Source organism: Muscardinus avellanarius (assembly GCF_963383645.1).
Source record: "Muscardinus avellanarius genome assembly, chromosome: 6".
Classification (NCBI taxonomy): Eukaryota; Metazoa; Chordata; class Mammalia; order Rodentia; family Gliridae; genus Muscardinus; species Muscardinus avellanarius.
In genome coordinates, this window is record NC_137791.1 from 123,738,625 (window position 1) to 123,765,090 (window position 26,466).

A 26,466-nucleotide genomic window follows, 5' to 3' on the forward strand; every position below is an offset into this window, starting at 1 on the left:
GCCTCAGCAACTTAGCAAGGTGTGGTGGCTGAGTACTTAAAAGGCTGAGACAGAAGGATCACAGGTTCACAGCCAGCCTCAGCTACTTAGTGAGGTCTGTTGTAATTAAGTGAGACCCTGTTTCAAAATAAAAAATAAAAAATAAGGCTGGGGATATAGTTTGCTTGTAGAATGTCCCTGGATTAAATCTCCAGTTTCACAAAAACAAATAATAAATAAATAAATAAATAATAAATTTGGGGTGTAGTTCAGAGGTATTTCAACCTTGGGTTCAGTACCCAGTACCACACACACAAAATTTTATATATATGCATACATATAAGCATATACATATATAGACACATAAGAATACATGTGTATGTATGTGCACACGCGTGTGCATAAAAGCTTCATACTGTGTTTTCTAGCATAAGATAAACTGGGGTTGTTTGAACATCCTTTGCCAACATATCCTTTATAAAACGTCGTAACTGGTACACCAATTGTTACACAGGAAGACAGAGAGATCATTGATTTTTCAGTCTATCACAGCCAGCCCCTGTACATCCACTTGCAATACATAGTATCTTTTAAGAGTCTGAGAATTATTGATAAACTCTCATTCACCATTCTCTGGGGAACTATGTATTTGATGACTCACAAGATGTAACAAGTGAACCACTTAACTTTCAGCCTTTCCACCGGGAACATAAATTTCATTTATTACCACTATTATGTAATTTAGTTTTACTATACTCATCTATTACCTAAGATTTTATTTCTCTTAAATTTCTAGACTGTAAATAGATGTATAAATACCATGCAATTTCCCAAGTATGCCTGTGGCTTGTGGCATAAAAGGAGTTTTAAAGTGTGGGGCTTAAAAGAAAAAAATTATCTAAATATTTCTGATTTTTTTTCTTTACTCACGTAGGGCACATGAGGAATAACTTTTTTATATTTGAATATTAATTATGAATATTCAAGTATTATAGTAGTTTAATAAAAGCAAAGCTTCGTTTTTGTTTATGTGAGCTCCAGCTTTTTGCCTTAAAAATTTAAAGTATCTGTTGGCATAATCTATGCAATGGGACAGAAATCTAAAACCAGACAAGAAACTCACCTTACAGCCAAAGACATTCACAGACTGAAAGTGAAAGGATGGAAAAAGATATACCATGCCATTGGTGACCAAAAAAGAGCAGGGGTAGCAACCTGATATCCAACAAAACAGACTTTAAACTAAAACACATCAAAAGAGACAAATCAGGGCACTTCCTTTTATTAAAAGGAACAATACACCAGGAAGATATAATGATAGTAAATATTTATGCCCCAAATGTGGGTGCAACCACATTTGTAAAACAAATCCTTCTGGACATCAGATCCCAAATAGACCTAAATACAATAATTCTGGGAGACTTTAATATGCCTCTCACACCACTGGATCGATCTTCAAGGCCAAAGATGAGTGAAGACGCTTTAGAACTAAAGGAAACCATAAACCAAATGGACCTAATAGATATTTTCAGAATATTTCAACCAGGAACTACAGAATTCCAGCAGCCCATGGAACCTTCTCCAAAATAGACCACATCCTGGGACACAAAGATAATACCAGCAAATTGAAAATATGTAATATAATTCCTTGCATCTTTTTAGACCACAATGGAATAAAAGTAGAAATCAACAACAGGAAACTCGAAAGAACGTATTCAAAAAGATCAAGAATGAATGATACACTATTAAATGATGAATGGGTAAGAGCAGAAATTAGGGAAGAAATAAAGAAATTTATGGGAACAAATGAAAACAGAGACACAGCCTACCAAAATCTATGGGACACTATGAAGGTAGTATTAAGAGGAAAGTTTATTGCTTTGAGTGCCCACATAAGAAGGACAGAGAACCACCAAGTAAAGAACCTAATGACACAACACAAGGACTTGGAAACTCTGCAACAGTCTATTCCCAAAGCCAGCAGAAGGCAAGAAATCATTAAAATTAGAGCAGAAATAAATGAAATAGAGAACAACAACAACAACAACAAAAAAACAATTCAAAGAATCAATAAAACAAAAAGTTGGTTCTTTGAAAAGATTAATAGAATTGATAAACCCCTGGCCAACCTAACCAAAAGAAAAAGAGAATCAATTCAAATTATCAAAATAAGAAATGAAAAGGAGATATCACCACAGAGAGTGAAGAAATTAAAAAAAATATCAGAAACTACTTTAAAAATTTATATTCCAATAGACTCGAAAACATGGAAGAAATTGATAGATTTCTAAGCAGTTAACCTACCTACACTCAGCCAAGAGGATATAGCAATCCTAAACCAACCAATAGCAAAGAAAGAAATAGAAACAGCAATAAAAATTCTTCCACCAAAGAAAAGCCCAGGATCAGATGGGTTTCCAGCTGAATTTTACAAAACCTTCAGTGAACAACTAATACCAATACTTCATAACTTGTTCCAGGAAATTGAAAGAGATGGAACTCTCCCAAATTCTTTGTATGAAGCCAGTATCACATTAATCCCCAAACCAAATAAAGATACTTCAAGAAAGGAAAACTTCAGACCAATATCCTTAATGAACATAGATGCAAAAATTCTAAACAAAATATTAGCTATACGCATTCAAAACTATATCAAGAGAATAATACATCATGACCAAGTTGGTTTCATCCCAGAAAAACAAGGCTGGTTCAACATATGCAAATCAATACATGTTATTCACCACATAAATGGAACCAAGAACAAAAACCACATCATAATAGCAATAGATGCTGAAAAAGCATTCGACAAAATCTAACACCCATTTTTGTTAAAAACACTGCAAAAAATTTGGATAGAAGGAAAGTACTTCAACATCATTAAGGCAATATACTGTAAACCCAAAGCCAACATCATATTGAATGGGGAAAAACTCCAAGAATTTCCGCTAAAGTCAGGAACAAGGCAAGGATGCCCACTATCACCACTCCTTTTCAATATAGTTCTTGAGACTCTTGCTGCAGCAATAAGGCAAGATAAGTAAATCAAAGGAATTCACATAGGAAGAGAGGAATTAAAATTATCCTTATTCGCAGATGACACGATCCTTTATCTGGAAGACCCAAAGAACTCAACCAAGAGACTGCTGGAGCTGATTGACAAATTCAGCAAAGTCGCAGGATACAAAATCAACCTAAAGAAATCAGTGGCTTTTCTTGTGTGTGTGGGTTTTTTTGGTGGTACTGGGGTTCCTGGAAGCCCTTCTACCTCCGGGCTACACTCCCATGGGCTACACTCCCAGACCTATTTTTTTAACATTTTTATGTGGAAACAGAGTCTCTTAAGCCAGTGAGGCTGGCTTCGAACCAGCGCGATCCTCCTGTCTCCGCCTCCTAAGCGCGGGGATTACAAGCGTGTGCCACTACGCCCTGCCTACAGTGGCTTTTCTTTATGCCAACAATGAATCCACAATGAAAGAAACAAAGAAAACAATTCCATTCACTATAACCTCAAAACCAATAAAACACCTAGGAATAAATCTAACACAAGATGTAAAAAATCTCTACAACAAAAACTATAAAACATTAAAGAAAGAAATTGAAGAAGACCTTGGAAGATGGAAAGATCACCTGTGCTCGTGGATAGGCAGAATAAATATCATCAAAATGGCCATTCTGCCAAAACTGATCTATAGATTCAATGCAATTCCCATTAAAATACCAGCGACATTCTTCAGAGACCTAGAAAGATCAATCATGAAATTTATATGGAGAAAGAAAAGACCCAGAATAGCCAAAGCAATTCTCAGCAATAAGAAACATGCAGGAGGCATTACAATCCCAGACTTCAAACTATACTATAGAGCAATAGTAGTAAAAATAGCATGGTACTGGCACAATAACAGATATACTGACCAGTGGATTAGAATAGAAGATACAGAAACAAATCCATACATCTTTAGTCAATTAATCTTTGACAAAGGGGCCAAACTCATACGCTGGAGAAAAGACAGCCTTTTCAACAAATGGTGCTGGGAGAACTGGCTAACCATTTTTAAAAAGATGAATCTAAACCCCTATATCTCACCAAGCACAGGAATCAACTCAAGATGGATCAAAGACTTAGAGATTAGACCTGAGACTGTGAAGTTAGTAGAGGAGAGCATAGGTTCAACACTACAACATATTGGCATAGGCAGTAACTTTCTCAACAAAACCTCCAAAGCTCAGGAAATTAAATCAAGAATAAACAAGTGGGATAGCATCAAACTAAAAAGTTTCTTCTCATCAAAGGAAACTATCAACAACCTAAAGAGGAAGCCTACAGAATGGGAAAAGATCTTTACCAGTCACCATTCTGATAAGGGGCTAATATCTAGAATATACAAAGAGCTCAAAGGACTCTAGCAAAAACAAACAACCCAATCAAGAAATGGGCAAATGAATTAATAGACACAAAAGAAGAGATACAAAGGGCCAATAGATACATGAAAAGATGTTCTTCATCACTGGCCATCAGGGAAATGCAAATCAAAACTACACTGAGATTCCTTCTAACTCCAGTCAGAGTGGCAAGCATAAAGAAATCAAATAACAAATGCTGGTGATGCTGTGGGGAAAGAGGAACTCTTTTACTCTGTTGGTGGGAGTGCAAACTAGTTCAACCACTATGGAGATCTGTGTGGAGATTCCTAAGAAAGGTGGGAATAGATCCACAATATGATCCAGCTATACCACTCCTGGGTATCTTTCCAAAGGGGCTGAATTCAGAGAACTACAGCAACATATGCATACCTATGTTCATAGCAGCACAATTCGTAATAGCTAAAATATGGAACCAACCCAGATCTCCATCAACAGATGAATGGATAGCAAATCTTTGGGAAATACACACAATGGAATTCTATTCAGCCGTAAAGAAGAATAAAATTATATCATTTGCAAGAAGATGGAAAGCCCTGGAGAACATTATGTTAAGTGAGATCAGCCAAGCACAGAAGGAGAAGGTACATATGTTTCCTCTAATATGCCCAAACTAGGAAACACAGAGGATACTAGTGGGACTCCAGATAATGGAGGGGAAATATCAGCAAAGTTTGAATGGAAAGATAGGAGAGGAGGAAGGCTGATCTTGATTAATGAGGGTCTACATCTGAACATGTGTAAAATTATGAATAAGACATGGTTAACCTGGACAACCATTGGTGGGAGGGGGGAAGGGAAAATGGGGGCGGGGGGAGAGGGCACCAAATATAGTTTAAATGTATACCGTTTATGTTCAATAACATTTTGTTTAATAAAAAATAAATAAAATAAAATAAAAACAGACAAACTCAACTGGTCATCTCATCTTGATATCTCTGAGTTGAAGATACTTCTACATAGCGCAGTTATTAATAAAAATCTCTCTGCCTATCTTTATGAATTAAAAGAAATTTAATGCCCAGCTGGGTGTGGTGGTACACATCTGTGATTTCAATATTTGAGTGGTTGAGAAAGGAGAAATGCAGGTTTGAAGCCAGTCTTAGTAACTTAGTAAGACTCTTAGCAACCTAGTGAGACCCTGTTCCAAAAAAAAAAAAAAAAAATTAAAGGTGTGGGGGTGTAGCTCAGATGTAGAATGTCCTATGTTCAATCTCTAGTACTTGTAATAATGATACTGATAATGATATGCCACTATCACTAAGATGTGAAATTATAATATACCAATAAAAGTGTAAAAAGAGAAGGAAGACAAAGGAGATTAAAGATATTTATGTGTACTGTACTTATAGGAATTTTTCAGTAGGAAATTCTCAAGAAATGATTTACCATGTTATAGTCAATGCTTTTGTGGCAGATACATTCAGATAAAATCTACTTCAATGGAACAGGACCACTACACTGAACACACTGTGGCTAATGTGTGAAGCAATGCAGTTCTCACTTGGATATTGTTTGGTGGTGTCTGAGTACCTCTGCAGGAAGAGAATCCATGGATTACCAGCACCCCTGGTCAGGGGTCTGGTGTGATGCCTTGTGATGGGGGTTCTGCATTTGTTCAATTCCCACATCATGTGTGAGAAAACAGCTGGAATTCTAATTGTTGAAAGGAGGGAAGCTGAGCTAAAAGGTCATAGAGCTAATGCTGGTGCCTTCTCATAAGATATGACCAGAACGACTGAATGGTTATATTAAAAATAAGACCAGTAGCTGAGGCAGGCTTCGAACCTTTGTGATCCTCCTGTCTCAGCCTCCCAAGCTCTGGGATTACAGCCATGAGCCACCACCATAGCCAAACTATGGAACCAGCCAAGATGTCCATCAACAGATGAATGGATTACAAAACTGTGGGATATGTACACAGTGGAATTCTGCTCAGTCATTAAAATAAACCTCAATTACATCATTTTCAGAGAAATGGATGGAACTGGAGGACATTATGCTAAGTGAGATTAGTCACAAAAAATAAGAAATAAGATGCTTTCCTTAATATGTGAAAGCTAAGGAGAAATGAGTCATAGGAGGAACTCTAGATGAAAAAGGAAATCCTATAGAGGAGCAAACAAGACAACCTAAAGGAGGGGATGGAAGGAAATTCTCTAAAACACGCAATGTACATACATATATTGAAGTCAACCACTAAGCCAAGCAAGGAAAGGAGGGATGGGGAGGGAAGGGGTGGGAATTGGGTAGAGGTTAAATCAGTGATGTGTACATGTATGTACACACAAGTTTTTTACCCCATTATGATGTATGAATATAATGCACCAATGAAAAATTAAAAAAAATAAGACCATCGCATAGTCTGTCTACTGCTTAGCTCCCCAGTGAGAATGAACCCCTCAAAAATACAGAACATATCTGTTGAGTTTCTTTTTATAATGTAAGTTTGAAAATTTATAGACCTTGTAACCAACCAAACCTGATAACAGGCAACAGAAAGTCCCTATATAGAAAAACCATGTGCAATGCTCCAAACGTACATTCAGTAATACATAGTTTAGGAAACAATGGTTGACCAAAGTAAATTTTACTTAGCATAGAATTATGCTAATAAAATTGAACTAAAACTGGACAAGTTCTCTGAAATAATAATATGTAAAATGCCGTCTTTAGAAACATCAGTGCTGGGCATTTTTAATTAATGTTATATAAATTGTAAACAAATCATGACTTACACATGCAGTTTAATCAAACAAAATATTTATTAAGCAACTTATGGGCAAGTGAATTCAACGATTGTTATTGATGGAGTCTACTGTAATCTCAGAGGAGTAGTACCTCCCATCAAAGATTTCACATTTGTAAAGGCAAGAAAAGAGACTGCATCTGGGCATAGTGGCACACACTTGTACTCCCAGTATTTAGGAGGCTGAGACAAGAGGATCACACAGATTTGAAGCCAGCCTCAGCTACTTAGTAAGACCCTGTTTCCAAATAAAACATAAAATAGGTCGGGGGTGTAGCCCAGAGGTAGAAGGCCCATGGCTTCCATCCCCAGTACAACAAAAGCAACAACAACATAAAAACCAAAACAAAAACCAAAACAACAAACAACAACAACCAAACAGAGACTGTGCCATTTTCTGATATGTGAATCGAAGCCTGAAATAAGACATGGAACAAACTGCAAGTTGGGGGTGAAGGGAAGAACAGAATTAAGTTAAGGATTAAGGTGTGGGAGCCAGAGAAGCTCTTGACATCTTCCAGTGACTACGGTATGCAACGGAAACATAAATATAGGTTTGAGTGAAGCAAATGAAGGCAGCTCAGTTTGGACATTCGGGATTTGTAGTATCAACAGCTATCATTGATCACTGTTTTCACTGTTTTCTGTGTACTTTTCTGAATATTTTATGTGTGTCAAATAATAAAATCTCCTGGGAGTGGTGGCACATGCTATGGTCCCAGTAGTTGGGAGACTGAGACAGGAGGATCATAGGTTTGAGGCCAGCCTCAGAGACTTAGTGAGACCCTTAGCAAGTTAGAAAGACTCTATTTCAAAATAAAGATGAAAATGGAGCTGGGAGTGTAGATTGGAGATAGAATATCTCCAATATTATGGTACTGGGGATTGAGTCTTGGGCTCAATCCCCAGTACCATAACGCATACATACATACAATTCTCAACCACAATTCCATAGAAATGACACCACTGTTTTTTATCTCATTTCCCAGTTGGGCCCAGATTGCTGATGTGATTTGTCCAAGACGCACTGTTAATGGGAATCAAAGCTGGTGCTCAAACCAAGGCAGAATGTCTTTAGAGCATTGGCTTTTTTTTTTCTATTAATTCTACCTTATTTTAATGTTAATGATGTCCAAATGGTTCAGAAACCAAAATAATATAAAATGGCATATATGCAGTAGCCTTACTTATACCCATTTTCTTTTTCTCTGTGCCTAGCTTTCTTGAGGCAAATATATTAAAAAAAATTTTTGTTTACCCTCCTTTACCACTGTTCTGCCTTATTTATATTTTATTTTTGCAGTACTGGGGATTGGACCCAAGGGCATTCTACCTCCGAGCTACAACCCCAGCCCATTTTATAAATTTTTATTTAAAACAGGGTCTCACTAAGTTGTGTGTGCGTGGGAATTCACTAAGAAGCTGAGGCTAGCCTCAAACCTGCAATAATCCTGTCTCAGCCTCCCAAGTGCTGGGATTATAAGTGTTTACCACCATGCTCAGGTCTGTTGAATATTTTTTAACTGAACTGTGTATATTGGCTTTCTCATTTTCTTCCTCCCTCTTTACTTCCCTTTCTTTTTTATTATATTATTATTTTTCTTAATGTAGTATATAAAGAATATAAATTATTATTATACATTTCTGCCTATTTGGATTCTAGATAATTGTTGACTCTTCTTTTACTAAAATATGATGCAGTAGCTTTTCTAAATGGTCTGTCATATTGTAAAAGGCAAGAATTAATATAGCATCGTTAATCTGGATACTCATTGTTGGGAGGGAGGAAGGGGAACCGGGGGAGGGAGAGGGCACCAAGCATAGTCTAAATGTATACCATTTTCAATATGTTTTACTTATAAGTAAAAATTTAAAAAAATAAAAATTAAAAGGCAAGAATTAAATTAAAGTTGTTTCCTTAGACCTCATACTATAAGTTTCTATAGAAAATATTTTCCCCAAAACATGGACTTTTGCTTTCTAATGAAGAGTATATGGTGTAATATCGCTGTTATAAATATCAGAGGGTACATTCGTTTGTTAGACAAAATGGAAATAAACATGAACTCAAATAAGCTCTTTATGTTAAGTCCTCATTTGGTTATAATCACTTGGGTTTCTATAATTTATCTAGAAATAATTTTAGTATATTTTAGGTAGATGCTAGCTATAATAAGCCAACCCCCCCCCCCAAAAAAAAAAAAAACAACCTCAGTATGGTTTCTGGGAATTTCATACTACTTTATTATCAAAAACTAAAAAATATAAACAAACCACATATTTGTGAAATCTTCTTATGGGCTGAAACACATTGCGGCTATATAATTTAAGGCCTAGTAATAGCCAAAATGTTGGCACTAATTCATCACCATTTGGAAGTAAAATATAACTATTGTATTCCACTTGGAAACCAATAATTAGGTGACTGATTTCAGGCTCTAAATAGTCCCAAGTGGGCCAGCTCACCACCAAAAAAATTATCACATTCCACTTGTGGCTGCAACTGGCATCTATTTTCCCAGAACTGATTATAATGAATCAGATAAGATGTGAAGGCTTCAGAAACACATTTATATATACCAGAATTATGTTAATCAAACACAGGTCACTTGCCCCACTTCATGGCACAATCAACATCCATGTACTTCTTGACCAGTCTGTCTGGCCTACAGTATGTTTCCTGCTCATACATGGTATTAAAAAATGTGAATTGATATTAAAAGGAGAGGTGGAAAACTTTACATTAAAAAAAGCACTGATATTTTTTGTCTTTCTTGGATAAACCAGGAGTCTGGCAAAACCTAGGCTGATATTTTCACATAGGGTGAACGGAGCGTTTTTAGACTTGACTTGACAAAGGTTTGCTGTTAGTTTACTCTAGCCACAGTCACTCCTGCTATATTGCTAACGTGAAGGCCACCTGTAGGAGATGAGTACTTATCTATAAAATGAGAGCTTTTGAAGACCCAAAGGGTGAGAGCACATTCTTGCCTTGTGCTTGACTTGATTGATTAAATTACCCACTTGGAAAAACCATCCATGACTTTGGGATGCCTTTTCTGAAGGGTGACAATTATTTCAACATGTGAAGACATTAGCATGTGAAGACATTTGCAGTATGCCAAAAAATTAGTGTATTGGTGGTGATACTAAGGGTATCATAAAGCCTGTTGTTATGCCCCAAATGTATCCCCTCAAATTTTATGTGTTGGAAACTTAACCTCTGGTACAACTTAACCTCTGGTGGGACCTTTAAGAAATGATTAGGAAAGATAGGTGTGATGACACATGCTTGTAATCCCAGCATTTGGGAGGCTGAGACAGAAGGATCACGGTTTGCAGACAGCCTAGTTACTTAGTAAGGCCCTTTGCAACTCAGTGAGACCCTGTTTCAAAATAAAGAATAAAAAATAGGTCAGGGGGTGTAGCTTGAAGGGCAAATGACCCTGGTTCCATCCCCAGACCCGCAAAAAAAAAAAAAAAAAAAAAAAAAAGATTAGGAGCCAGGCGTGGTAGTGCACATTTGTAATTCCAGTACTTGGGAGCCTGAGAAATTGCAGCTTCCAAGTCAACCTAAGCAATTTAGTGAGGTTTTCAGCAACTTAGCAAGACTCTGTTTTCAAATGAAAAATAAAATAGGTCTGGGGGTCCATTGTAGAGGAAGAACATCCTGGGTTCCATCCCTAGATTCCTAGTAACACACACACACACACACACACACACACACACACACACACACGGTGATTAGATCATTGACGTGTCCACCTTCATGAGCAGATCACTGCTGCTATCAAGGGTGCGGGTCAACCATTGTGGGACTAGGGTCCTGATAAAAGGATGCTTCACTCCTTCATTTCTCTACTCCATCTCTTGCATATCTTCTCTCCCCTCCTGCTTTCTACTATGGGATAACACAGCTAGGTGACCCTTACCAGCCGTGGGCCTCTCAACCTTGAATTTCCCAGACTCCAGAAGTACAACAAATAAAACTCTGTTCCTTAAAGAACAGTCTCAGGTATTCTTTTACAGCCACCTAAACCAGATGAGGACATCTGCTATAGTCAAATTATTCTCTCCCCTGCCCGTTATAAAATAGAGAGGAGAAGCAGTTCTTCATTAAACAATGGTTTTCACCTTTACCAGTAACTGAGAGATCTTCACCTGTAAATGGCAGAAGCCGGGTGGGAGCCGGTGTCGTAGCTGGCGCGGACTCGCCCTCGGTAGAGTTCCACGGCAATGTGGTCCTTGTCACCCTTATACAGGAGGATGCCACTGTCTTCATCTGTGGCGATCTAGGAGAAAGTGACCTCAACGTTACTAGGCTGTATTGCCACCCGAACACAGGTCATCAAAAACAAATGGACTGCCAAGGGACACGAGTTTTATTATAGTTTATTTTTTTGGCTTATGGCCATGAGAAAATGTTGCATGCTCAAATTGTTGTTTGAAGTGTCTTGTCCACAAAGTGCTCTTTTCAACATAAATTAATAAAGAAATTGAAAAAAGATAACAAATATATCAGTAAACACAATTGGATGTGCTCAGAACTTTCTTTGCTGGAGATACACACTTATCTGCTGACTGGGCTCCTGTTATAGGCTTTGTTCTTGGCATATGCTAAATGTGACTTCACTTAGCAAAATGAGCTCTCAAAATCCATATTTTAAAAAAATGACCCAGGTGTAGTGGTGCACACTTGTAGTCCCAGTACTTGGAAAGATGAGACGGCAGGATCAAAGGTTTGAGGCCAGCCTCAGCTACTTAATAAGGCCCTCCACAATTTAGTGAGACACTGTTTCAGAATTAAAAAAAAAAAAAAAGTAGGGCTGGAGAATGGAGATGTAACTTGGAGTAGAATGGCCCTGGATTAAATCCCCAGTACCACAAAACAAACAAACACACAAATACACAAACAAACAAAAAAAAAGTTAATTATTTTTTGTGTCTTGAGGGTTGAACCCAGGGGCATTCTACCCCCAAGCTATATCCCCGGCCCTAGTTTATTTTTTATTTTTGAAACAGGGTCTTGCTAGGTTGCTTAGAGACAACCTATTTTTTTAAAGCTGTCCCCAAATTTGGGATCCTCCTCTCTCAGCCCCCCAAGTACCAGGATTCCAGGTATGTGCCACCACATGTGACTTCACTCTGGGCTACCCTGGATGCTTATTCCTAGAAGTTGAATTTGGCTACCATCTCATCAGCTCTCATAGGAAGGGGACCTCTCACCTGCAGTGTGATGTTTGTCTGAGGCCGAACCTTGGCCGAAGGAATCTGAAGATACGACTCTTTGTTTACAAAATTCACACTGACCAATTTTTCACACTTCTCTCCCTGGTATCCAGGCAAACACTGACATATTGGCTCATTTAGCCTGATGATGCATTGTGCTCCATTCTGACAATCAAAATTATCACAGGGGCTGGTACGAGGGAGGACCATAGGCGGAGAAAACTCACAGAACAAGCCACTAAAGAATAAAGAGAAAAAAGAAGTGAGTTAGATTTTATGGGACCTGAATTCTGTAAGACAAACTCTAAACATAAGTGTGTCCCGCTTTTACCTGTAGCCTTCAGGACAGATGCAGGTATAGCCGTTAACTGCATCTGTGCAGTGTGCGCCATTTTTACACTTGTTACCTTGGCAGTCATCAAAATCAATGTCACAGTGCTCGCCGATGTAGCCTGGTGTGCAGTCACACCTGTTTGACAAGCAGGTAAAGTTTTAAACTCAACTTAGCCAACATCAGTAAAACAGTTGCATGTCATCTAGAAAAGAAATGGTACCATTTTTAACAAGGGCTATCTATATCATCCCCAGAAAATGAATGTCTAACAGTACTGGCTAAAAGGATAGCATGGTTTCTCATTGTGATCCATCAAAGAGATGGTGACTTTATCTAGTTGATGGCACCGAGCATCCGAATCCAAACAAGACAAAATAAATGCACCAGGGTATTGTCCTCCCTCCCTCTTCCTCTCTTTATCTCTTTCTCTTTCTCTCTCACCACTTTGATTGCAGTTCCCTTTATTTTCAGTTCTGCCTAATTCATTCAACCTTTGGGATACTCAAAGTTCTATGTCATAAAATTTACTCAGAATGACATTGGTGATATCATTATACCTTCTGTATAAAAGAGGAAACCAGAGAAAAACAGGTCAAGTACCTTGCCCAAGGATACTCAACATCCCTGTGCCTCATCCTTGAATCAAGCCCAAGTATTATGACAAGACAGCCTGGATATCTAGCTGTCAGATAATCAGTTTCTCAGGTCTCCCTTTACAACCTGTCCTTCTCTAGTGCTGACTATTAAATCTCTACTCTAGCTCTGAAACTGAGGGCCCAGGACTTCACACATGCCTGAGGAAAAGTGCCATGGCACAGGTAAAGGTTTTGAAACCACAGCAGTGTTCCCTCGTTCCCAGTTTTACTTTCTGTGTTTTCAGTTGCCCGTGGTTAAAACAATTAAGTGGGAAGTCACAGAAATAAACAATTTATATGTCTTAAATGATACACCCTTCTGAGTAGCATAATAAAATCTTGCACTGTCCTACTCTGTCCTGACCTGAACGTGAATTATTCCTTTGTCGTGTATCCATGCTGTATATGCTGCCTACACAAAAGTAACCTAGCAGATGTTCAGGAATCAGATCCACTGTAGTAGCACTGTAGTGTTCTGTGTTCTTGTAACTCTTATGTTATAGTCTAATACTATGTCACAATGCCTATGTCATTCATCTGAATTTTTTACAAGTCTTTATATAAGTCTTCATGATTTATTTGGCACTGAATATCCACTGTTCTACTTCAAAGATATTAGGATATAAGTAAGGGCAATTAAAACACCCAAATGAATGTGGCAGTACTGAATGCCAAGAATTTTGTCTTAAAATAAAAAATCAGGATGTAAGTTTCTGGAGAATTGATAAATTAAAACAAACGAAAGTGCATACCTTCTAAGAGTAACACACTTTTTCAGCTTGCAAGTATGGATTAAGAAGTAAAATGAGCTCATTGCATAAGCATGCTTGCTCTGCAGCCAGCTTGTTTTAATGCTAAACCATAATAAACCAAAGTAAACAGCACGCCTGGAGTTAAATGGATCCTAAGTGGCCATACCGATTCTCAAATAGATGGACAAGGCCCTAGAAGAGAACTTCCATCAATGTTAATGTGAGCAGAGCAGCCAAAGTGCCAAGCATTTAAAGAAAGAAGAAATGCTTTGAAACACTTTGAATTATTTATCTGAGAAAGGAAATCAAAGTAAAAGATAAGAGAACCATGCATTCACTACAGTGGCTGTCTAAGAGTTTATATTCTCTTTTTAAATACTATTTTTCAAGCCCGTTAGAAATGGGAGTTATGTCATGGTCAACATTTTTGATGGTCTTTTGTTTCTCAGACCAAGCTTAAACACAGAAAGACAATTTTAAACAAATATCCCTTAAAGTCTGTATTATCAATAAAACCTATCATACTCCCTCTACGGACAAGAAGTGAGGAAGAAAGTAAAGAATATAAAATATATTGTTTAGTAAGCCCAAAAGCCAACTACATAAGATGCATGCTTCAAAGTACTGCTTATGGCATATCATGGTCTAAAAATATCTCAAAGCAATTTGGGAGATTTATGAGGTATATAATAAAATAAGAAAACTAAAACCCACTCTGTTAGCTCAGAAAGAGGAAAATAAAGTTGAAATAACATTGCGACTTGTCCAAACACCATCTGTCAGTAGAGATTTTCTTTGCCAGCTTCATTGTGTCTGGTTTTTTAAGTCCATTTTCTTTCTGCAACTATCTTTCCCACCACATCCAATTATTTATAAGATGGGAGTACTAGCGTGCACTCTTGAGTTAACTTGTTTTCAGCTAACCTACATACACATAAGAATAAGCTCATGAGTTACTACTGACTGCTGACAAGCATGGACTTTACTTTTTGATCAGTGTGTCATCCAGCAAAATGCACTTTTAAGAGCATGAGATCTGATGATAATAGGAGATATTTAATTAAGAATCAATCTTTTTCGAAAGACAAATTCTCTTATTTTTATGGTTCCCATTAAGTGCTACTGATACTTTATCTTATAACTACAATGCACAAAGCCATGTAAAATGTATCCGGCAAATAAGCAGTTCTGGAAAACTATCTCTGAGACATGATTATCTTTTTTACGTAAGTGAAGTACGTTCAGTTTGCCAAATTCAATTGTGGGCAGATAAAAGATGTAAGGCTCTAGCAAAATTTCCTATCATGCTCAGTTGAATAAAATGTGATGCAAAATTTTGTGTAAGGTAAAAAATTTAATAGTGTTTTTAGTTTTTGCAGAGGGATATAAACTGGAATATAATGAAAACCAGAATTAAACCTATCCTTTTCTTTCTCAATAAGAAACTGAATGGAATCAGCCAGTGCTATAACTGGTATCTCTATAATCTAAAAGCTAAGATTTTTAATCTAATTTGAAACAAATATACTGTCAAAAGAAAACTTGAGAATAAATAGTTTATATTGACCCCTGAAAGGCAGTCAGGGTCCATTGACTCCACTTGTACACTTGATTTAGAATATCTGATGAGCTACTCGGTAAATAGCAAAATCCTAAAGTAATAGTTCAAATCCCATCTATTCTTACAAAATTGTTTTTGGACTGAGTAGTTGTTAACACTCGGAATCCTCTGGCAATTAAGCTTGGGTCATTTCACTTGAGAAGATGAAGTGTGTGAAAACCGTAGACCATTACAAAAATATAAAATGGCATTATTACCACGTGCCCTGGTTATGGAAGATACTCAATAAATATTGTGTGAAGGAACAAATAACGCCATTTTTTACATGTGTGATGGCAGCACCGATCGACCACTGTGTTATAACCAGACCAAACCAACTGTAGGGCTAATAAATTGTAAACCTCTTCAGAGGTAACATGTATTAGGAAAACCACCCAAATGGAAGCATCCAGCCCAGCTCTGCCGATAAATAACATTGCAATCTTTGGAGAGCCATCCAGCCTCTTTGGACCATAGTTTCATTGTGCTTAAAATGATTATAGATCAGATGATCTCTAGGCTATTGCCAGCTCTGGAAATAGACATTGCCATTGATAAACCTTTAAAATATTTAAGGATTGCAGCAGAAGGGTCCTGTCATTTGATACCAAATACATTTTGGAAATACTGAATCATCTTATGGTCCATGTTTAAGGTGAAAGAAATGCTATTTATAGTATCAGGAAAGCAACAGGCGTGGACCGAGAGTGTGCAGAGAAGCCTAGGAAACCGAGCCCCTTCATCTTCCCACCTTGCAGACTCAAAGGTGTTCTTTCAGATCATAACATTTTTGGTTACATTAAAACCAAATTCTCAGCCGGGTGTGGTGGTGCATGCTTGTAATCCCGGCATTTGGGAGCCTGAGACAGGAGGATCGCGGTTCAAGGACAGCCTCAGCTACTACTTAGTGACGCCCTTTGCAACTCAGTGAGACCCTGTTTCAAAATAAAGAATAAAAAATAGGGAAGGGGGTATAGCTCAGAGATCGAATGCCCCTAGGTTCCATCCCCAGACCCGCAAAAATAAATAAATAAATAAATAAATAAATAAAACCAAATTCTCTGTTGTACCACCAACTTACCCTCAATAAAGCACAGAGTGGGTGACAGAAATGCCATGAGATTGGCCTTCAAATAAACTTAATAAAGCTGATTCAAAGGCTGCTTTATTTAATAAATGGATTCCCATAAAGAGGCATAGAACAAAAGTAAAACCTCTTGAATTCATCTGCAGCATACTAAATGGAGTCCTTGCTGCATGTGAGCATTTATAAAATGGTCTTAGGCGTTAGAAAACATAGCCCTTTAGCCCCGAGTGGAGGAGGTCTGTGCATCCAGGATGTCTCTGACTTACTTGAATCCCTCGGGAGTCAGGACGCACTTGGAGTCATGCTGGCAGGGGTTCAGGTCCTGGGCACAGAAGTCCAGCTTCTCCTCACACAACTCGCCTGCAACATGGCAAAGGTTAGTGCACTCAGACAAGCTAACAGGTGTCCCTCCAGCAGCCTGTGTCCTGGGTCTTTGAAGTTAGTGCATCCAGTAATGGAAAACAAAACACAAAAATAATCCTCAAAACAAATAAAAAACTCCTCCACTTCCCCAAGATCTGAGACCTGAAAACCTTATATCTAATATTGGCGAGGCTTATAATTTAGGACAACTGTAGTGACTGATATGAGCCCCTTTAGAATATCCTAGCAGAGTTAGGAAAAGAAAATTTGAATGTTTTTCACTGTTGTACATATCTATTATTGTACTTTTGGAGTTTTTGTGACATACAGCACAATGGTAATGAATATTCACAAGGTTAACCTTCTCTGGTGATTGGTCTCCACACCCAGTGATACAACATTCACCAACATCTCTGAGGCTTCCCTCACAACCCCCTGGTCACCACCCCTTTTCCATGGTGACTGCTCTCTTGACAAGACTATTCATAGTTGTGCCTGGTTTTGACCTTGAAATAAACAGAATCACATGGCAGGTACCCTTTTATGTCTGGCTTTTTCTATAGTATTATGTTTGAAAAAAAATCCTCCCATCTTCAGAGTCTCTGAGGTCTTATAAATCTGGAAGAAAAATACATTCTTTCCCTCTTATAAATCATTGCAACAACTCAGCAGAATGCTTCTGAGTCACATCCACTGAGATAAAAGTAAAAAAGTAAAAGTAAGAAATAGAGAACATGCATTTTTTTCCATGAGTGTCACCTAGGTCACAAAGAATATTTTTTAGCAATAAACAAAAGGTAAAAACATAATTGTGTAGGCTCGAGGCACTCTATTGCATTGTGTGTCTGATAAACTCCCAGGGAATTCTTCCAATACCAGTAATATATTAGGGTAACTAAAATGGTATATTTTTAAAAGTTCATTTCTCCCTTTCTAACTTACTTTAAATTCTGTTTGTTTTATAGGCAATAAAGAAATAAAGTAGAAAACCTATAGTCATTCATTTCCAAGAAACTACTAAGACTTTTACTTGTTCACAGCCAGGATTTAATCAATACTGGCTTAAAATTCATTAGTTTGCAGAGCACCCTTGTAGCTTTTTACAAGACTGTCCTTTGAAAGTAATATACTACTAATTGGTAGAAATAGTTGCTAACTAAATATGGCATGACATTCAGACTTCAGGGATCTTTTGCCCATGATGCAAGTATATGAATGTAATCCCTTCTACCCTTTTACGATACCCAATCTTCTTTTTCTACCTCTTAAAATGAAATAATTGCCTGAAATTCTCATATATTGCTTCAATAAGATTTTCTGTTTCTAAGCCTGTGATACAAAAGCTTTTATCAAAGTGCAAAAATATACACAGCTACTTTTAGACAAGGTTTTTAAGAAAGCTTTATAATTTCAATTACTATTACTTTACATTAGATGCCTTAATGAGATTAATTCATTTTATTTTATCAGCCTACCATGCTGAAATACCATTAGGTTTTCTAATCTAATCTACCTTGTTTGGATATAGTAGTCTATATCCAGGGCTGATTATAGTAGTTCATAGCCAATGAAGTTTGTAAAACCTGATGATAGAAAGGGACCAATTTCAGATATATAACAAATTTCATTATTTAAATTTTAACTTCCTCCTCATATATGAACTTGTTTTGAAAATAATTAGGAAAGGGAAGCATTTTATTCACTTTGACCCAATCCAATTCAATTAACCCAATTGACACCATAGTTCATAGAATTTACTGTGTGGTGCTGAGCTGGATGATGGGGCCACAGGAATGGATGAGATGGATTCTGTTCTCAATAAGCTTCCACTCCACTGTCAGAGCAAGTCTGAGCTAGATGCAGAACACAGAGAGAGGGTTACATCTCTAAGAGCATAAAACAGTTGATCCTTTCTTCTCTGCAAGGAATTTCTCCATAGATTTGATATGGAAGGAACGAGAAGGGAATCAATCCTAAGAAAATGTTCTCTAAATAGCTTGACAAATCTGTATAACCAACAGCTGTGTAGTGAGCATGCTGGTTTCAGTGGGAAACCCTAACACCATTGTCAACTCCATAGCTCTAAAAGAATAGCATAACATACACAGCCATGTCGGTCAACCTAAGGTTATACGTAACAATTCATTGTGACCATTACATCTTCTGGCTTTGATAAGACTATTAACTTGTTTATCATCACCAAACATTATAAAGCTAATAAAAATATGTAAGTGGTCACTGCACTGCTTTACTGCCTAACTCAATTAAATATATATATATATATATATATATAGTATGTATATATGTATATATGTATATTATATATATATTTTTTTCTTGGTGGTACTGAGGATTGAACCCAGGGACATTCCACCTCCAAGCCATATCCCCAGCCCTATTTTATTTTTTATTTTAAACAGAGTCTTACTAAGTTGCACAGGGCCTAAGTAGATGAGGCTGGTTGCGAATCTATGCTCCTCCTGTCTCAGCCTCCCAAGTAATGGAATTAGAAGCACGCACCACCATGCCTGGCTACTTAACTCATTTTAAACCTGAGTCTTCCATCATGCACTCTAGTAAATAGGGTCATGTCACTATTTTGTGAATTTATCTCAACTCCATTTCTTGGATAACTTTTTTTTTCTCTTGCTTTAATAATTCCCTTTAATATTTCTATTGTCAATTTTCTCACTGAGTCTCAGGTCCATCTCGTAAATATATTGCATGCAGTTTTTTATTTGCTTAGTAATCACTTTTGTAGTGCTTACTATTGTGTGCTAATATTATTTTGGTGGTACTGCGGGTGGAACCCAGAGGTTTTCTACCTCTGGGCTATACTCCCAGACCTTTTTTTTATATTTTATTTGGAAACAGGGTCTCACTAGGTTGCTGAGGGCCTCACTAAGTAGCTGAGGCTGGCTTTGAACCCGTGCGATCCACTTGTCTCAGCCTCCCAAGCGTGGGGATTACGAGCGTGCGCCACCATGCCCGGCTCATTGTGTGCTAGTATTAAGCATTGTATAAATATGCAGTTACTTAATATTCATAATAGTCATATAAGGCAAAGTTGTAGGATTGTACTGTTTTGTATACATGTTAAATTATTGGTGTTTATCTCTCTCCCTTTGTTTGACTCTAACATTGAGAGAAGAAACCTTAGTGCATATATATGTCTCTCTCTCTCTCTCTCTCTCTCTCTCTCTCTCTCTCTCTCTCTCTCCCCTCCCCCTCTCTCCCACTGCCTCTCCCTCTTGGTCTCTCTCTCTGTGTTACTGGGAATTGGACACCTAGAGACCTTCTACATCTGTACCACACCCCCAGCCTTATTTTATTTTTTGATTTTGAACATGAACTCCAGCTTGTCTTTTGAATTGAATATAAATTCCACTTGCATTTCTTCTCAGCCTTTAGACATCTTCTTGTTAAATTTTTACTTAATAAGTCATTCATCATTAGTAAAATTTAGTTTAAGTCCTTCCTTTTGAGCATTATTTTATATTTTCTCTAATTGAATGCTAAAATAAATGTTCTCAGGGGGTTCTTTAGCTTTTTCTAATTATATTATAGTCTGCTGTATCTGAGGGGAGGGTAGTGTATGCAGTTTAAGCAGCGTGCCACAGTTAGCAGCCAGGATAAGAGAGGAAACAGGACAGTCCCTCAGACAGAGGACGCACTGTACATCTACGTCTTAGTCATGAAGGAAAATGGGATATTGAAAGTGGCATTGGTTTTCCAAAAAGAACATAAATAAATAGTACTGTTTCCTCAAACTTATTAGTGAGTACATTGTGCAATTTATTTGCTCTTCCTTTCTTCCTCCCTCCCTCCCTCCCTTCCTCCCTTCTTTCTTCTTTTCTTCCTTGGCATTGGGGATTGAATCCAGGGACATTCTACCTTTATTTTTAATTACAGTTTGAATCAGATTGCTGCAGGTCTTGCTAAGTTGCTGAGGCTAGCTTTGAACCTGGGATCCTCCTCTCACATCTCCTAAGTAGTGGGATTAAAGAAATAAATCACTACATCTTTACATCAGTTTTTTATATATAGAGAGAAGTGATTACAGAGAGCACCAAATCATTGGTAAAATTATGGAAAATAGGGGAGCTGAATTTGTGTTTTGGAGAGTCTAGGGTCAGAGAAAATATCAGTGGTTGCCTTCCTTCTTGAGGTGGTAAGGTACAAGATTACAGGAAAAAAAAGGTAGAAGTATTCTGTATTCCATGTCACATTGTATTGTGTTCGATTATCCTAGGTCTTTGTATGTTCAAATTGGCATCAGAAAATATGTCAGCTCATTTGTGTGTTTTAAGGCAAAGTGGCTTAATACAGACGAAATTCCTATCCTCATGAACTTCTCAAGAGGTATGTGTCTAGATGAACCTTGACTCTATGAGCTGGCTCCAACTCACCCACAACATCTCAGGAAATTCTATTTGTTTTCTGCCTTGAGCCCTTAAAATCCCCCAATGACAAAGCAGCAGAATGGAGCCCAACAGTTTCCTGGCCTTTGTAATTTCAATTTTGATCAGACACACAAATTAATTTTCCTCATGATTTAGGTTTCCAGCTTCATTGTGGACAAAAGGTTGAAGGACGATAGATATGTGTATTGTACATGTTGCTTGTCTGTGTTTTGGCAAGGAAACAGTGGTCAACCAGGGGGTCCATTGTTATCTTTTAAGATAACAGATATCATTGAATAATCTACTATAACTGGGAGCAAACAATACTTGGGCGTGCAAGAACTTTCCAGACAATGCACTACGTGTATTAAGCAGAGATACCTTTCTGATGAGAAAGTTATGGCTAGTTTTTGGGTCATTTCATCTGATTTAATCTGCTGGGTAAATATGGAACTGGAAATGGCCAAGTTTCAGAGTAAAACTAGTATTACTTGTGTGAGAACATGGCAAGATTGGTACTCATCTCTTTAAGAGGAAGTGATTTATCATAGGCTCATTTTTGAAGAGGAATACCTTACTATTTGTGAATATGTATGTATGTATGTATGTACATATATGTATGTATATATTTTTAAAGAATTGTTGTAGTGGTAATAGGAGCATTCATCACAGCTTGTGTAGGACTGTTCTGGTTTATACCTGTTACCCCCAAAAAACTGTCAAGAGGATTCCTATGCACTGTCATAGGTACCCTGCTTTGGATGTTCAATATTATGGTCACCTTTTAGGTGAAATGATAAAAGCTGGGTCATTACAGTTGGTAATACTGGGTTTACTGTGAAACTGAATCAGCACAAAAAGATCCTAAGGAGAGTCTGTTCTTATTGGGTAAATAACCTTGGGCTGCTGTGTACTCCTTAGAACGACCTTCTGCAACCATATTTTATATAAAGAAGCTGACTGCAGAGAAGTTAGCCATTTTATTGTTCTGGGCTTCAGTTCTTTGTCGGTAAAATGATAGTCTGAAATTGAAGATGTATAAGGTTGAGGCCAACTCTGTGTCAATGAGTTTTGTTTTAATTTAAAGAAAGGAAAATGCTTCTATAGAAATGGATAGTGCAGATACGTTACTAGAGGAAGCATCATGCTTAGCTGCAAAATAAAAAAAAAAATATTGCATTCAGGGGTAAAAACTGTGACCATGTGTACCCAGAGCTCTGTGGTACCAGTATTGTGTGTATTACTGCAATGAGGCAGAAACCTCAATGCACATCGATGGCTCTTCTGAGAAACAGTACCTGCAGCTGGCCTTACCTCCTGCTTCATTGTCGATCTACAAGCCTAACTCATTTTAATGTTTCATCCTTATTAAACACAGGAGCCCTTCTGTTTACCTCCATGTACTTCTCTCCTAGCAACACAATATTTTGTTTACATTTCTTATTACCCCTGACTGAAATAACTTAAGAACCATTATGTAAATTTTTTCTTGATATTTATACTGTAATCTGCCTGTCACTTTTTCTGGTTATTCTGACAGATTTTTAACATTACCATGGATTTTGAGTGCTAACTCTGCACAGGAACCCTTGTCCATGCTAGGAGTATAACTGACACAGAGGTCTCTCTAGTCTCATTATTATGGTTTGAGTTAGGAATGTCCCCCAAAAGGCTCATGTCTTGAAAGCATGTGTTCAGGGCAATGATATTTGGGGCTTAAGTAACTCAATCAGGGCTCTACCTCACCAGTGGATAAGTCTACTGAAGGATTAGTAATTGAATAAATTAGGTGATCATTTAGGCAGGTGGGACATGGCTGGAGGAGTTAAGTCACAGAGCCTGTGGCCTCGGGAACTATATTTCCAGTCACTTCCCATCTCTCTTTCTCTGATTCCTGTCACAATTGAGTGGAGCTCAGATCCCCACCATACCGTACCTCCATGAAGTCGGCCTTGGAGCTGGCTGATGATGGACTATACTTCTGAAACCATGAGCCAAAATACCATTTTCTTTTCTATATTATTTGTATCAGGTATTTTCGTCACAGTGATGAAAAAGGTGCCTAAAAACCTCATGGAACTCATACACAAGAGGAAGAGGAGAAACACTAATCCAATAACATCTCAAGTAAATGAAACATTGCCCCTGTGCTGAATACTAGCAGGAAATTTCCTTGGTGCTCTACATGGGCTCTGAGGGAGAAGAGCAGGGACTTGCTAAAGAAGGAAGACTTGGAGATAAAAGTGGAGTAAGGAGTGCAGAACAGGGCCAGGAGCTCCACACAGAAAGTGGTGCAGAGAGCACCTCTGAGAGGCGGGAGGAGGGCCTGGGCAGCATGGTGCCAGAGGAGGTGACAGTGGTCAGTAGGGGCCACATGGAAATGTCTTATCTAGATATATAAAAAAAGCAGATACAATTTTTTGAAGAATTATTGGATGGATTAGGGTGGTTTACTCCTCAAAGCTTGCAGAGCAGAAAAAAAAGTTTGTCTTCACATTAGAGTTTCTGAAATTTTCATATCAGATCACTGTTTAAAATATAAATATGTTTTACACCAATAGAGCAATAGGCAAGAACACTCCATTAGGTGTACAGCATCTTCCCTTGCTGCAGTTTTTCTAAAAGTCAGTCCTTTGAATTCAGGTTGAGCAAGTCTACACAGAGGTCATTCCATAGACCAGTCTATGGTGTTGCTGGGACACTTGACTGTTGCTACTGTGGCTAGCTTCGGCTAATGCAACTAGGTTAATTTCTTCTCTCTCTGAAAGAGATAAAATTCTCAACAGTCCAATCTGGGTATTAAGAAGGGCGGGTAAAAGATTCTGGGGATGACAATGTAGTCTATTTATAAGTCATGCCAAACTATTTTTATGAGAAAAGATCATTACTATTGATAATGATGGAAAAGAAACTTAGGACAGTGATCTGCATAATTAGACCAGAATTCTAGTGTTAAACTTAATCGGTTATGACAGTTTCACATGGAATTGTAACCAGGGAGAAAGTCTTGATGAATTCTTGACATGATCCTCAGGACACAGAATTTTAGAGGGCAAAACACATCGTTCTTCAAATATTCCCATTTTGAGCTCCGCTTGGGTCAAGAAAAGCCTGAGATCATAGTTCTAATTTTATGCTATTTGAATTATTTCAACAAGGGAAGGCATCGAAATAAGTAATCTGCTAGATAAATATATATGAGGTTTTTTTTTTTTGGCAGTACTGGAGATGGAATCCAGGGACATTGTACCTCCGAGCTATACCCCAGCCTTAGTTTTTAGTCTTTATTTTTATTTTTAAATTTTCTTTGGTGGTACTGGGGGTGGGACACAGGGGCTTTTCTACCTCTGGGCTACACTCTCAGACCTATTTTTTTTTTAAACAGGGTCTCACAGAGTTGCTGAGAGCCTCACTGAGTAGCTGAGGCTGCTTCGAGTCAGCGATCCTCCTGTCTCAGCCTCCCAAGCACTGGGATTACAAGCATGTGCCACCATGCCCAGCTAGTCCTTTTATTTTTGAAACAGGGTCTCACTGAGTTGTGAAGGGCCTCGCTAAGTAGCTGAGGCTGCCCACGAATCACGATCCTCCAGTCTCCACCTCCCAAATGCTGGGATTACATTTGGGGATAAGGGTACCATTATTTACAGTTTTGTGCTTCCTCATTCCCATCACCTGCACTAAAGAGTCATCTGGAACAAACTAGGTTCTCCATGAAAAAAAAGTGAAAGCCCTCATTTGTTTCATTCTTATAGGTAGAAGCCTTATAAATGTTAATAAAGGAGACACAGATGGCATGAAGAACAGGGTATTGAAGGAGACAGATAATGAAGAAAACTGCTAGAAAATTTGTGTTCTGAGATTCTAGGCCGAGGTATGTACATCCTTGAAGGCTGGACTGGATGGGTCTTCTGATGATTACCACAAATCCTACAATATCATTTACCAAACAATGACCATCCCAATGGGAAACAAGAGAGGATGAGCTCAGGAACTGAGGACTGAGGGATTGTGCACGTCAGCACTTAGGGGTCACATTTGAGAAAGGTTAAGATGAACAGATCTGAGTGTTTCTCAAGGCCAAATTTAAAAAAATTCTATTAACTTCCTATAAAAGTTGGATATTTTACATTTATTCCCTATTTATATATATGGAAACATCCTCTCTCCTTTCATAGACCTTGCAAAATTATATATAAGGGTGGAAACAGCTGCTGGGATTATGGAAGTCAGGCAGCTTAATCAAATTGGACCTAAAGAGATGCAGAGTCATCTCTCTGTCTCCCTGGGGTTTGGGTTTCGGACCCTCCACCCACCAAATACTTGTCTCTTACCTAAAATGGACTAATATTTTCACACAATCTATGTACATATTCTCATATATTTTAAATCATTTCTAGATCATTTATAGGATCTAATTTAAGGTAAAAGCTATATAAGAGTTGTTATAGTATACTGTGCAGGAAAAAATAACAACAAAAATGTTGTACATGTTTAGGCTAGATGTAAAATTTTTCCTATATATTTTACACCTACAGCTGGTTGAACCCATAAATATGAAACCTGTAGTTATGAAGGACTGACTGTGTTTATAGTTTCTTCTCTTTTGCTGAACTATGCCAGTCCTATTTTATATACTGTAGTTTTGCTTATAACCCCATACTTCACAGCACACTACAAAGGCACAGACTTAGTCTTCAATTTGAATATTCAGTATTCTCACCAGGGTTGGTGGCAATAATTGACTATTTTCTTCAATAAAGGTTTACTTGTGAACAACATATTTCTTTTGTTTACTTATTTACTTTTACTCTTTTATCAGTCCATTATAATCTCACATCATAATGTAGTTCACAGTGATAGTGACATACATGCACATTATTGTTATTTTTTAAAAGAGCAAACTCTTCTTGAGGATG

General features: G+C 37.7%; 1 protein-coding gene across 1 annotated transcript in view; it reads right to left on the bottom strand.

The window, feature by feature from the left end:
• Positions 1 to 26,466, bottom strand: part of SLIT2 (slit guidance ligand 2) — a gene marked incomplete at both ends in the record, with an annotated part of 373,384 nt that overhangs the window by 17,549 nt on the left and 329,369 nt on the right. The window contains 4 exon segments of the mRNA XM_080697867.1: positions 11,309 to 11,439; positions 12,374 to 12,614; positions 12,708 to 12,845; positions 17,051 to 17,144. Coding sequence (XP_080553993.1) covers positions 11,309 to 11,439; positions 12,374 to 12,614; positions 12,708 to 12,845; positions 17,051 to 17,144 — 604 coding nt within the window.